A 13,813-nucleotide genomic window follows, 5' to 3' on the forward strand; every position below is an offset into this window, starting at 1 on the left:
TTTCAACATGTTGCTTATCATCTGGGGAAGGAGCAGGCAGAACTCAAAACAATGATAACAACCTTTTCTATCCATTTGGTTTGATGAGAAGAGAAGCAAACAAATAATTGGCAGGACTGTTGGGCACAGTTGTGTGGGTTGCACACTGCATAATCAAGAAGTGCTATTCTCAGCACAGTCGATGACACCCCTGGGAGTTACGTAGTCTGTAAATGATAGTCCTGCTCTCCTAGACTGAGCTAGAATGGGATGAGGTTGGGACCAGCACAGGGCCCTGCCCTTTGAGTGGAGATGCCTTGCCTGCTGTTTGTGCTTGGGTAGGAACAGGGCTGCCTCCCAGGGAAGCCCCTGGTCAGTGAGCTGTGTCAGCAGGGGACAGCTGCTCCAGTCCATCTTCTCCACTCAGAGCAGGATGAGGTGGATAACAATAAGTCCAGATCTGGACACAGTGAGCTTGGTGTGCCCGTGGTCACCCAGCTTGGGTGACCTTTGGCAGCTAGAGCCATAGGTCTGTCTCAGTGGCAATCAGCGAGGGAAAGTAGGGGTTAAGTCAGAAGGTGACTTTTTGGGGTCCCCAAAAAGGTCATTGTGATGCTGTGGAGGGAGCACTGCAGCTCCACCTCTCAGACAAATGAGGTCACCCCTCTCTGCCTCAGTTTCCTTGCTAGTAAATTAAGGGTAAAATTGCCAGTCTCCTAGAGTGGGAAGACATGAGTTTAAATGAGATCATGTAACAGGGGGCACAAGGCCTTGCACAGATGGTGTGCTCCCTAGAAGACTGACTAGGGCTCTTCCAGGTTGGGGAGTGCACAGTGGAACCCACAACGTACTGAGAGACTCCCCTTTTCAGTAGCAGGCCCAGAGAGCATCCCCCTGGGCTTCATTACAGGGCACAGAGCTCAGCCTCTTAAGTCCCTGAAGGTCAGATGCAGCTGGCTCCAAAAGTATCCAAACATTTAAAATCCAACCTGTGCTGTGTGGCCCGCTGATCGGAACACCAGCACCCCACAGTGGAAGCCATGAGCTCACTGTGTGTGTCTGGAAGCTCCCCACCCCTGGGGCTCAGGGCCTCCCGCACGCCTCTGCCCTGTGGCATGCCCCCTCCCGTTGTGTCCACTGCCTTCTGCGTGCTGTGTTTTTGCCATTGGCTGTGAGCACATTTGTACATCTCTGCATGGCTAAACTGCACTTCCTGTGGGCAGCTAAAATGTCTTTTTCTTTGTATCTTCAGCATCCAGCAAGGTGGTTGACACATAGAGAAGGAAAGTAAGTACTGGATTATTTTCCTTTTAAATTTTCCTTTTAAAAAAAAAAATCCCTCAGCTTTATTGAGGTATAATGGGCAAATAAAAATTGTATATATGCTGGGCATGGTGGCACATGCCTGTAATTCCAGCACTTTGGGAGGCCAAGGCAGGCAGATTGCTTGAGCGCAGGAGTTGGAGACCAGCCTGGGTAACATGGTGAAACCCTGTCTCTACCAAAAATACAAAAATTAGCTGGGCATGGTGGTGCATGCCTGCAGTCCCAGCTACTATGGAGGTTGAGGTGGGAGGACTGCTTGAGCCCAGGATGTGGGAGGATTGCTTGAGCCCGGGAGGTGGAGGTTGCAGTGAGCTGAGATGGCACCACTGGGCTCCAGCCTGGGCGACAGTCATACCTGTCTCAAAAAAAAAAAAAAAAAGCATGTATTCGAGGTGTACAATGTGATGTTTTGTATATGTATATACTGTGATGATCACCACAATCAAGCTAATTAACACATCTATTGCGTCACATAGTTAACATTTTGGTGAGAACACTAAAGACCGACCCTTTCAGCACATTTCAAGCACGCGATACATAATTGTTAACTATAGTCACCATGAATTTATCTTATAACTGAAAGTTCGTACCCTTTGACCAACATCTTCTCATTTCTCCCCCACATCCCGGCCCTAATAACCACCATTTCACTCTATTTCTATGATGTCAGCTTTTTAAAATTCCACATACAAGTGAGATCATGCAGTCTTGTTTTCCTTTACAAGAGGAACGGTTCCGAGTGAGCATGGTTAAGACTCAACATGACCAGCAGAGGGCGCAAGAACCAAGGAAGTTGCGGGGGCGGGGCGATAAGGCCTCTCTGTGAGCAAGATTTCCTGGAAACACTTCCAGCAAGCAACACATTTATAATCTCTATTTTTCTGTCATATTCTTTCCCTTTGCCTAGTCCCTGCAAGATTTGTCACTTGGCAGCTGCAAAGGCTCAAGGCTTGGGAAACTCCCAGAAAGTCAGAGCCACGGCCCCCTGTCCATCTACATTTCAACAGCTGGAGAGGATTTAGATGGAATTGCCAGGGGTTGGGAATGGTTGGCTGGGAAGAAGCACTCTCCCCCGGGGGTGGCCTTCACCCTCAAGGGGCTGCAAGCCTAGGTCACTAGGCTCTCAGCAGTCCGTTAGGCAGCCAGTGAAGGGAGTGAGCACCCTGTCTCCAGGGGTGTGCAAGGAGCTGGAAGGCAGGGTAAACTATCTCTATTCCAAAGGCTGTTGCAAGGATTAAGTGAGAGAGTGATTGTACGTTGTGCAATCCAGTGTCTGGGTATGGTATTAATAAGGGAAATACTTAAATTGTTGAGAACTCAGAAATGGGAGTAGGAAATGAGCCAGGTGATTCTGTGTTCCTAAGGCCCAAATACTGGTAAACTAACAGATCCTTTCCTGGAAAAAAGAAATTAGAAGAAAAAATGTTAACATAAGGCAACATGTCTGATACGGAAGTGCAATATTTGTGCAATCAGAATAATTGAAACTACACAAGAATTGGTAAACTGTGGCCCACTGCCTGTTGTTGCTTGGCCAGCACACTGAGAATGGTTTTTACATATTTAAGTGGTTGGAAAAAAAAGCATCATATTTTGCGACATGAAAATTAGATATAATTCAGATTTTCATATCTATAAATAAAGTTGGTTGGAACACAGCCATACCCACTCATTTATGCATTATCTAGGGCTACTTTCACACTACAAAGACAGGGCTGAGTCACCAAACAGGGCCATGTGGCCTGCAAAACCTGAAACATTTGCTTATCTGGCCGTTTATAGAAAAAGTTTTTCAATCCATGACATAAGTTGTTAACACTGGCAAGGAGAAAGGTTCACCTAAAACCCCTCGTGTTTTTCCATATGGGGAAACTGAGGCTTGCAGAGGACATGAGCTTGCTCAAGGGCAGTAGTAGGAAGATGTCTGCAAACGATCTCGAGGTCCCCTGTGTGCTCTGCCTATCTGCAAATGTGTGGAATTTGACCATTTGGAAACTGGGCTTATAAGCCCATTCCTGGCACCCAGGGGCAGGAACAAGGCAGAAAGTACAGGTATGACAAGGGAGGGGGGCCCAGGGAAGCCCAGTGCTTGTGGAGGTGGCACCAGCTCCTGTCCCCATCCTCTCTGTGTGTCATCTTCAGTCAGTTCACACCAGCAGGAGGCAGGAGGGCTGTCCTGGAGCCAGGGTACCAGAGGCTGATCCTGCCTGGCATCTGAGGGGTGGTGTGGCTGTAGCCTCCTTTTTCCCCCCTAGATCCCAGAACTCTTGTCTGTAAAAGAAGCACCATGTCCCCTGTTCCATCCCCTCCCAAGCAGCACCCAGTGGGAGGTGCTGCTGGAGGAGGCAGTGCCCAGCCCCCTCTCCCTTCCAGTCCTGGCAGGGTGGTGGAGTGGGGAGGTGGCAGGTGAAGACAGGACTGGTAGCTACAGTAGAGTCCTGTGTCAGGAAGGACAGATGCAAGTGTAAGTCCCTGCTGGAACGTGGGCAATGTGATCTGGCCTGGCCTCCCTGCCACCAGGAGACATTCTGGAGGAGATGCTGTGGTCCATCTCACCTGGCTAAGGGGCCACGGCCCAGACCCCTTCCCCAGTCCCAGGCCTAGCTCCCCAGGCTGCCCAAGCTGGAAAGAATCCCCCACCCCTACACAGGCTATAGAACCCTGCAAGAGCTCTGTGCCTATTAAACATGCTAGGTAGATCTTCAGAGCGTCTGGCACCTGGTGGGCACACCGCAAGTATGAAGGCCTCTTCTTTTATTAGGTGGACGGGACTGTGACTTGGCAGTCCTTCTGATGAAAAGGAACAGAAAGGGGTGGGGAGCGGGAGCAGGAGAGGAGACAAGAGCGAGAGTGAGCGAGTGAGCGAGCAATAAAAGAAAGAAGCGAGGTGGGGGGACGACTTAAAAGAAAGAGGAGGGGGAAATGGGTGAAGGAAGGGAAGAAAGAGGAAAAAGCAAATAATGAAAGAAAAGGGGAAAGGTAAGAAAAGCCGAGCCGTTTCCGCGGGCGCCTCGCCGCGTTCTGGCCCGCGCGAGCCGGCCGCTCTCTGGGGTCTCAGGCTCTGCACGTCGGGAAGGCTCCTAGAGGAGCCTGGTCCGCGGCTTCCAGGGACCGTGACCAGCGCTTCATGGGCTCTGTGGGAGCCTGGGGTGGAAACCAGGTTTTGAGCTGCAGCCTGGCACCAGTCCGGATGGGGCAGGGAGGGCCCGCGTAGTCGGTCGGCACCGACCCTGACTCTCCTCGGAAGGTCGAAGCAGCACGCGTGTGGGGGTCAGACCTATGCCCAGGGAGCGTTCTCGAAGGGTCCACACTCGCCAGCGGGAGAGCACCCGTGCGGTCCCAAGCACCGCCCCCACCCGGCCTTGCAGTTGGCGCCCAGCAGCTCTGGTCTCCGCGGCCGGCCTCACCGAGCCCCGGCACCCAGACGGCTACTTCCTGACTCTGGGTGTGCCCTCAGGCGCCGCTGGTTCGCGTAACTGGACTCCGAAGCGAGGTCTCTGCGGGAGCCGCCGGGGCTGGAGAGCGGTGGGTGTGAAATGGAGGCGGGACCCGTCCAGGGCCTGGAGGGCTGGGAGCGAAGCCGCGGGCTGGCGGCTCTGCATGTCCAGAAGCAACACCTCCGGTTCCTAGACCAAGAACCGGGTCATCTCCGGGTCGCCGGAGCGAGTTATTTATTACCTATCTAAGAATCTATCTTTTATTTTTATTTATTATTTTTGTTAAGAGACGGGGTCTGGAACTGTCGCCCAGGCTGGTGCAGTGGGGCAATCAGAGTTCACTGCAGCTTCGAACTGTTGGGCTCAAGGAACCCTCCTACCTCAACCTGCCCAGAAGCTGGGACTACAGGCGCTTGCCACTATGCTGGGCTGTTGGATGTATTTAAACTCACACTTTCATAGAAAATTAGACATTTAAAAAAATCAACAGCAAAACTTACAAAACAAAAATAAAGTAGCGAATTCCAAAGGAACAAATTTGTAAATTGCTCCAAGAGGTGGAGCTTGGAAAGAGAGGAGATGTGTCTAAAGGCGCTGTCACCCCAAACACAATTTGACCCCGAGCTTCTAGGGCTCTGAAATGACTCAAAACGAATCCCCACATTTGAGTTCGAAATTTTCATGAAAGAAAGCATCACACAGACTGGCTTCTCCAAAGAGAAAGCGAGCTGGTGGTCTCCAGGAGATAAACCTGTAAGCGTGGGGACGGGGTAATTTTATAATTCCAAGATTTTCTTTTTTGAAGCTAGGAAAGATATTGCCAGTCTTTGCTCGGCGCAAAAGCAGGGCGAACGCCGCAGCCCATGGGGACGGTGCGTTCCGAGCGAGGTCCAGGCGGCCTCTGTCGGGCACAGCACACCTGCGGCCAAGGCCGGTGCCCCAGTCCCAGCAGCACCACCAACACGGCACCAACAGCCTGGACAATCAGAACCAAAGGTAAAAAAAAAAAAAAAAAAGGAAGAAGAAGAAGAAAAGAAAAAAGAAAAGAGGAAACGAGCTCCATTCCCAGGGCTAGCGACGCGTCCCCAGGGACAGACAGTGTGCTGGGCGGCGGGGCGCGCCAGGCTGCGCTGGGAGCAGAAGGCCGCGAGATGAGGTGGCCCGGGGCCACCTGCGCCCCTAGGGGCTGGACGTCAAACAGTAAGAGGGCGTGGGACCGCCCGCAGGCGGCTGCTGGGACGACTGCAGCCGGAGGTGAGCTGACCGTTCTGGAAGAAGCCTCCGCCCCACCGCGGCCCCAACTTCGTTTTGCCCATTAAGATGCAGACCCGCTGCAAGTGGGAGCGGAAACAAACTGCCCACGGCCGAGGCAGATGGAGGAGAGCCCGGCGTCCTCCAAGCAATGCACGATCCCCTGGCCGTTGGCCGCTGAGCCTGCCCCGAGTGCTCCTTCCAGACTCAGCCTCCCCCCCGTAGAACGAACGGCTCCCGGACCCCTGCGCGCGCGGAGCCATTTCACAATCCCGTCTGGGCGGCGCTGGAGTAGGAGAAGTGTGTGGGTGGGGAGGAGGCGGTTCTGCAACCTACACCTGAATGCTTAGAGGATGCGGTTGTGGGAATGAGGTGGTCCCCTCCCAGTCCCGCAGCCTCCAAAGGGGCTGTAGGGTGTGAGGGGCAGAACATGGGTGGGGAGGAGGCCGGTTCTGCGCTCCGAGGGCCCTCATCCAACGACTGGGCGGCGCCGAGGACCCCCTGCCGCCCGGAGCCCCTCGCCGCCCGGCTGCTAGGGAGGGCGGCTGGCCCCGGGCGCTGAGGTCACCTTTTCCACTGCGCCCGCCGCGAGCGGGACGGTTTCCGGGATTTTCGCGGCGGCGGCTAGAGGCCTCGGGAGGGGGATGTCCCAGGCGTTGGGCTGGCAGCTGCGCCCCTGGGGTGGGGACTGCGATCCCAGACTGCACCCCACTGGGGAGGAGGCTTCCCCTCTCTCGGCCTCGGTGTCCTAGACAGGGAGGGGGTTCCCGTTCTCTAGGAGCCTCTTTTTTCGGCCGCCAACGCGGCAGTGCCTGAGCAGAGGAGGCCCTGCCGCCGCCGGTTTTGTGTAATTTTCGCCGAAAAGGGGTTTATCTGCTGGTTTGCCCTGGGGTCGGGTGACGGGGAGGCTGCGTCTAGCAGGAGCCAGGGGGACCAGAGACAGACCTGCGAGGGAGGTGTTTTGGGTGACCAGGGGCAGGACCCTGGCTCTGTCAGTCCCTGGAGCCAGCTGCGGTCTCCCAAAGCTCCCTAGGCGCTGGGCATTCTCCTTCCAGCCCTCAGGGCCTCATTCCCAAAACCGCCCTCTGCTCCTGCTGCAGGGCTGGCCTGGGGCTGCAGGAAATGGTCCTGGCCAGTGTCCAAGGAGCTGGGGGTGCACACCTGTGGAATGGGGTGAGGGCTGGGCTGCACTAGTCTTCTGACTCCCCAAAATCTAGACAGGAGGCCTCCATCCTGAAAATGACCCCCTCCCCCACAAACTGACCAAGGAACTATCCCAGGAGGATGGCTTGTAGTAAAATAAGTTTAGTGACAGCTGATGAACAGTGTGATCCTTGAATCTGGAATCTAGGGACCATTTTGAGGATGTGAGACCCTCAGGTCTTGAGCATGGGGCAGAGATGGTTCAAATTTGGGTGGCTTCTGTTAGGGCCCAAATAACAGGGGATGGGACAGAGGCTCGCTGGGCCTACTCAGGGAGAAACCGCCACTGGGCTATGCCCTTAGGGAGATGTAGAAGCCAGGGGGTGAGGAGGGGGCCGGGGCCCTGCTAAGATGGGGGAGGTGAGGGAGGAAGCCCGGAAAAAGGGCTTGATATGGCTCTGTACAAGGAGCAATAGTAAACCAGCCCTACTCACCGTAGTACCTGCACCAGGCCCTGCCTCTCACTAGGCCTCAGTTTCCCATCTGAGAAAGGAGATGGTTGAATTGAGTGATACCATTGCACTCATCTAGGGAGGGTTCTCGGAGTCTACCCATGGGTGGGGGGAGCCCAAATGGCTGCCCTGGCCTCCCAGGAGACACTGGCTTTTTTCTATTTCCCAAGTAGGATGTCGGTGGCTGCTTGGCCAACAGTGACAGGGCCAGCTTCCTGGTCTCTTGGTCTCTCACGAGGTGGCCTGCTCAGTGTGGGATACTGTTGCTTTTAGTGGTGCCCTCTCCACCCTTTCCAAAGAACCGTGTAGGCTCACAGCACCACTCTTCGAGGGAGTCTGAAGCAACTGGCGGCCATTGAGGCCACCTTCTTTCAGTTGCAGTGGTAACTCTGAGTTCAGAAAGTCATGCAACAACTGGGAAGGAGAGACAGTGGGCTCTTGGGATTGGGATCTTACCAGAGAAGGTAGTCTTTGTCCTCACTCCAAGCCCTACAGACAAAGGATCTGGGCCACTTCCTAGTCCTCCCCACCTGCCCCCCACCCCCACCCCCGAGTCTGGGGCCAGGGCCAGGGGCTGAGGGCCAGCCTGAAGGCCTCCCCACCAGCAGCTGGAGCTGGAGAAAGGACTTCAACTTGGGTGGGGGGCATAGCCATAGGTGTGGTAAGCCCTAGTTACCTGAGGTGAAGACTGAGGCCCCGCATGGAGCTCATAGAGGAAGTCGGGGTGGCCCAGGACACCCACAGTGCGTCAGGCGCTGACTGGGAATGGCGGATGGGGCTGGGAGGCAGGACCAGTGATTCCTGAGAAGGGGGAGAAGGGCAGGTACTCCTTCCCCTACCTCCTGGGGACACTTCTCCCCTCTTGCCTGGAGGAACTGTTTTCTCTCCAAACAGACCTAAGGGCTCCCAGGGTGCAGGATCCTCGGCGTGCAGGACCCCCTCATTGAGTTCTCACAGTCTCCCTGGAGCCAGGTGTCAGCATCTCCTCAGGACAGGTAAGGAAACTGAGGCCCAGAAAGGGTCAGTGGTTTCACCAGTAGTGGCAGGACCAAAGAGAGGAGTTCAGCATAGAGTAGCTTTGGGGTCGTTCACTCCACGGCTTGGGTTTATACTCTCCAATGATGGAAAGAAAGATCTAGGGAAGGCACTGCCAACTTCCTCCATCATGTTGGAACCTTTGAGGCTCCGCAATGGAGCCAGGTCCCACCAGGGTTTGGTCTTTACACTCTCAGAGCAACCTGTGGCCCCCTGGCCCCAACTCCGCCCAGTAACGGTTTCTTGATACTCCAAAGCTGGGTAAAGACAAAGCTGCATCCTTCCCTTCTCCTCGAATCCTTTTCCTTTTCTAACTAGGGGGATGTAACCAGCCCACAGCCTCCTGGGGGCTGTCAAGAAGGATGTGTCCATGGATCACTTGAATTTGCAAATCAAATCTCGGCTGGAGAACATTTTTCTCTTACGGCAGCCCGGAGAGAAATGAGGCCGTACATGGTAAACTGAGGCAGAGGTGGGCGGGGTGCACAAGTGCCCCTACCGCTCTGCCCCTTGCATCCCTGCACGCTGCCTCACCCTTGCCGGGTTGGCGGTCTTGAGCCCGGGACTGGAGGCTGCTCGGACCACCTCCTTCCCAGCTGAGGAGCGCGGCCTTTGCCCCTCCTCCTCCCGACCTTTCCGGGGCTACCTAAAAGCCGACCAAGCCGCCCGTTTTCTAGCTGTCCCCTTTCTTTACCGCCCCCTCCCTCTGCCCCGCCTGCCTCTGTGCCCTCCGTCACGTCACAGCCCGCTGGCTCTCACGCCTCTTTTGGTCTCTGTGCACATCTCGGTGGCGTCCCTGGTACCCTCACATCACACTCTCTCAAATCTTGTTTGGCCCACGCCGTCTCCCTCTGCCCCCTCTCTCACCTGTGTCGTTGATCCCTCCGACTCTCGTCTCTGGGGGTCTTGCCTCCCGAACTCTCCGGCTCTCTCCTTCCAGGGCGTGCGCTCCGCTGGGTCTCCCTCGGTCTCGGTCGGCCGGCCTCTTTCACGCGGCCCCCTCCCTTCTGGCCTCCCTTCCGCCTCCCTCCCTTCTGTGTCCCTCCCTCCGGCTCAGCCTAGGGGTTGGGGCGGCGGCGCGCGGGCGGGGCCGGCGGCGGCAGTGACGGCGGGGCTGGCGCGGCCCAAGAGGGCGCGGGCCGGCGCGGGGGCGGGCGCAGTCCCGGGTCCGACCGCCAGCCCTCGCGCGCCCCGCCCCGCGCCTGCGCTCCCGCCGGCCGGGGCGGGGAGGGCCATGAGCCGCGCCCGCGCCGCCCCGAGCTAGCGGGCCGGCCTAGAGCCCGCGCGGGCCCCGCGCCGGAGCCAAGCCGCCCGCCGCACGCCGCCGCCGCCAAACAGCGGGGCGAAGCCGTGGCGCCGCGATGCAAACGGCCGGGGAGGCCGGGCGCCGGCGCGCTTCGCCCGCCCCCGAGTGGGCTGACGCGGACCACCGACCGCCAAACCGCATCCCGCAGCTTCATGATAGGGGGGGGGGGAGTGAGGAGATCCTGCACGGAGCCACGCGGGACCTTCAAGGCGCCCGGCGCCCGCAGCCGCCCGCTGCCGCGGCGGGCGAGCTGCTGAAGTTCGGCGTGCAGGCGCTGCTGGCGGCGCGGCCTTTCCACAGCCACCTGGGTACGTGTGGCGGCCGCGGGGTCGCGGGCAGGGCTTGGCGGGAGACAGCGAGCTGAACCGCGGGGGCGCCCCGAGCCTCCTCCGGCCTCGAAGCAGCCCCGGGAAGCTGCTCTGGGAGCGCAAGTTCTGGGGCTGTCTCTCGGAGCCCTCCAGGCGGGAGGCGGAGGGTGCAAACGCCAGGCCTCAGAGAAACCAGGCCTCGTGCCCGCGGGCCGCCCGGGGAGGGTGTGCGCTCTTTCCTTCACTGCTTCCCTTCGGCCTCCAGCCTGGGGACCCCGAGTGAGCATCCCGGTTGCAGGCGCACGACCAGGCTACGGACTCTTGTGGGTGGAAGCGACCTCAGGCCACGGGCGCCTGGGCTTCGCCGCAGAGGGCTGGCCGGGAGTGGCCGCGGCTGCCCAAGCCAGGGAAGTCGGACCTCTGGGGAGGAGGCCTGCGCTCCCGAGGGCTGGGTGCTGACGCGGGCCCAAGCCGGCCCGGAGCCCCCGGGAGCTCCAGCGGGCGAGGAACGCGGCCTTGGCCGCAGTGCGGACCTGCTTGGGCCTTGCCTCGGGGTCAGAGGCCTGGCTGTGAGCAGCTGCCTGGCTGTCCCTTCTGCTTTCAGGTCGGCCTCTGTAGGCTTGAACGGCCTGCTCAGACCTTTTCAGCTTCTGCCCTTTCTCCCAATTTGGCGGGGCCTGCCCTGCCCTGATGGTGCCCTCTCCATCGCACTCCACCCTCGTCTTGTCTTTCCTGTCTCGCTTTCCACTCGTCTCCCGGTTGGCCTCCCTCGGCTTCTCTCACTGGGGTCGGTCTGCCTTCCATCTCCTACCTTTTCCATGCGGGTCCTCTGCCCCACGTTTACCTGCGCCTTGCCCTACCCTTTCCCACTCCAGCCGGGCTAGGACTGGCACCTCAGTGACAGGCCTGTCCGGGAAGGGAGGCTTCTACGCTGTAGCCGGGACCCCAGCCCTTCAAGTCGCGTTCCCTGCACACCCCACCTCCCAGTCGGTGCTCCCCAGCCTGGAAACGGCAGGGCCAGCGCGCTTCTTCTAAGTCCATCTGGGACTCGGCCATTTGGCTACCTTTCATCTCCATCTGCTCTGTTGTTACTAATTCGTTTGAAGCGGGCACACAGTCGTTTTAGGACTGAAGAATATGGAAACATCTTCATGGGGAAGCGTCTGAAAATAGAACACGTCAACAGTAATTTCCAGGTTCTCAGGGTCCTTTGGAATTTCCAGGAAGCACCCAACTCCAGCCCAGATGACTCCTGGCCGCCGCACGGCTATTGTGCCACGCACGGAAGAGCAAATGTGCACGCTCCGTGCATATTCTTTTTCTAAGCAGCAGTGCTGATTTGGTTGGAGCAAACGCCCATCTTCTTAGGACCGGCTGCCGTTTTATTTTTGGTTTCTTCTTTCCGCGAAAGACAAGACACACTCCGAGTTTCTCGCAGCTGCAAACATGTTCATCAAGAACCCCGAGATCTCAGAGTCGCTGAGGCTTGGGGAACTCCAGGACAGAGCACGGACGGGGTCGAGGAGATACTCCCTCCCAGATCTGGGGAACAGCAGTGTTAAGGAGGGTCTCCATCTGCCGAGGGGCGCCAAGGGGCAGGGCGTGGAGATTTTGCACGGGGTGGCACCGGCCAAGCGCGAGCACCCCCGCCGGCACATGGTGCCGCAGTCCCTGGGGTAGAGGAGCGCGGTCCTAGTTCACCCAGCTCCCCGTTCTCTTCGCAGCCGTGCTGAAGGCCGAGCAGGCGGCGGTGTTCAAGTTCCCACTGGCGCCGCTGGGCTGTTCAGGGCTGAGCTCTGCGCTGCTGGCGGCGGGGCCTGGGCTGCCCGGCGCCGCGGGTGCGCCACACCTGCCACTCGAGTTGCAGCTCCGCGGGAAGCTGGAGGCGGCAGGCCCTGGGGAGCCAGGCACCAAGGCCAAGAAGGGGCGTCGGAGCCGCACTGTGTTCACCGAGCTGCAGCTGATGGGCCTGGAGAAACGCTTTGAGAAGCAGAAGTACCTTTCCACGCCGGACAGGTAGGACGGGGCAAGGCTGGGGCCAGCGGGCTGTGGGAGTGTGATCACTTGCCTTGCTGAGGGTGCGCCCTGCTCTTTCCAGAATAGATCTTGCTGAATCCCTGGGCCTGAGCCAGTTGCAGGTGAAGACGTGGTACCAGAATCGGAGGATGAAGTGGAAGAAAATAGTGAGTGTGCCTGGTGGCTTCCCGCCCCTCGGCTTCCTGGGCCATGCCCCGGTGCCATGCAGAGCTACTCTCCTCCTTCTCCCCGCAGAGAGTAGACTGCCCAACCTCCCCATTCCCTCGGTGCCTGGTACGCACCGGGACTCTCTTAGTTCTTTCTGCCCCTTGGGTGCCTGGCTAAGCCGACATTTCTTCCTCTCTCGTGGCACCTTCAGGCCTCCGGGCAGTCTTACGCTCTCCAGGCCAGGCCGCTCCCCAGCGGCATTTGGACAAATAGCCGCCATTTCCCGGGACATTTCCCCACCATTTCCTCATATGGTTTCCTGTACTCCCTAGTCCCACCTGGGTGCAAGTCTCCTCCGGGGTCCCCAGTCCACGTCCTGGCTCACACAGGTGCTGGCGGTCCCCCGTGCAGGTGCTGCAGGGCGGCGGCCTGGAGTCTCCCACCAAGCCCAAGGGGCGGCCCAAGAAGAACTCAATTCCAACGAGTGAGCAGCTCACTGAGCAGGAGCGTGCCAAGGATGCGGAGAAGCCGGCGGAGGTGCCGGGCGAGCCCAGCGACAGGAGCCGCGAGGACTGAGGGCGGCATACGGTGCGGGGCCCGGGATGCCCGCGCCGCCCGCAGCCCCCTCAACCGGCGGAAACCTGCGAGCCGGCCCTTCCGCGTCCAAGACGTTTACTTCTTAAACCTTTTTATTATGATCTTGAATGCGGACAACTGGGGCCAAACGAGGAAGGACGCAGACCCTAAAGCCAGACCCAGGTCCCAGCGCGCTTCTGGGCTCTGACCTGGGAGACTCGCATCCAGCGCGGCGGAAGCCACTAGTCTCTGCCCTGAGCTCCGTGGCGCAGAGCGCTCCACGCGCATTCACGCCCCGCTCCTCGCCTGCACCCCCACCCCGTCTGGGGCCTGCCCTCCCGGCCGGGGAGCCTCCAGGCACACACCCGCTTCTGGACGTCGGGGACCGGCGGTTGGGCTCGGGCCACCACGGCCTGAGACCCCCAGGGCAACCGGTCGGCTCGGCCCGGAGGCGGTTCCCGATGTCGCTGGGGCCCCTACCCCCTCTTGCGAAGACGGTGACTTTTTTTTCCAATAAAATACTTTATGACACAATCGGGCTCGGTGGAGCAGCTTCTGAATCCGCAGTGGGTGCGGGTGGGCGCGGCAAGATAAGCGGAACGCCGGCAGTTGCTTCTTAAACTTCCTTTCCTCTGGCTCTGTCGAAGGCAGCTGTGCTCTTCGCCACCAAGCCCGGGCTAGGCACGGCGGGCGGCTCGGTGGCTGCAGGATCCTAGGAATCGCTTCCACTGTGGGCGTGAGTGGCCAGTCTGAACT

At 58.5% G+C, this 13,813-nt stretch overlaps 1 protein-coding gene and 2 long non-coding RNA genes across 3 annotated transcripts in view; 1 reads left to right on the top strand and 2 right to left on the bottom strand.

Annotated features, from left to right (window-relative positions):
- LOC108512029 (uncharacterized) overlaps positions 1 to 9,739 on the bottom strand; it is a 57,288-nt gene extending 47,549 nt beyond the window's left edge. Inside the window, exon 1 of the long non-coding RNA XR_001880466.1 lies at positions 9,551 to 9,739. This is a non-coding gene — a long non-coding RNA (uncharacterized LOC108512029). The remainder of the gene's footprint in view (positions 1 to 9,550) is intronic.
- LOC108512031 (uncharacterized) lies at positions 7,279 to 8,449 on the bottom strand. Its single transcript, XR_001880468.1, has 2 exons — positions 8,325 to 8,449; positions 7,279 to 7,679 (listed from the first exon to the last, which is right to left on the bottom strand). It is a non-coding gene; the product is annotated as an uncharacterized LOC108512031 (long non-coding RNA).
- An 85-nt stretch (positions 9,740 to 9,824) lies between the features above and the next one.
- On the top strand, positions 9,825 to 13,596 carry BARX1 (BARX homeobox 1). The gene is made up of 4 exons (XM_017847070.1): positions 9,825 to 10,297; positions 12,022 to 12,313; positions 12,396 to 12,480; positions 12,893 to 13,596. The coding sequence occupies exons 1-4, from the start codon at positions 10,045 to 10,047 to the stop codon at positions 13,055 to 13,057; spliced, it is 795 nt and encodes a 264-aa protein (XP_017702559.1). The 5' UTR covers positions 9,825 to 10,044; the 3' UTR covers positions 13,058 to 13,596.
- Positions 13,597 to 13,813: the final 217 nt, after the last annotated feature.

This window comes from Rhinopithecus bieti, unplaced genomic scaffold, assembly GCF_001698545.2.
Source record: "Rhinopithecus bieti isolate Rb0 unplaced genomic scaffold, ASM169854v2 scaffold_29034, whole genome shotgun sequence".
In the NCBI taxonomy this organism is placed as follows: domain Eukaryota; kingdom Metazoa; phylum Chordata; class Mammalia; order Primates; family Cercopithecidae; genus Rhinopithecus; species Rhinopithecus bieti.

Coding starts and splice junctions, on each gene's coding strand:
- BARX1 (XM_017847070.1), top strand. CDS start 10,045: ATGCAAACGGCCGGGGAGGCCGGGCGCCGGCGCGCTTCGCCCGCCCCC. Junction 10,298..12,021: donor GCCTTTCCACAGCCACCTGG/GTACGTGTGGCG, acceptor TTCTCTTCGCAG/CCGTGCTGAAGGCCGAGCAG. Junction 12,481..12,892: donor GGATGAAGTGGAAGAAAATA/GTGAGTGTGCCT, acceptor TCCCCCGTGCAG/GTGCTGCAGGGCGGCGGCCT.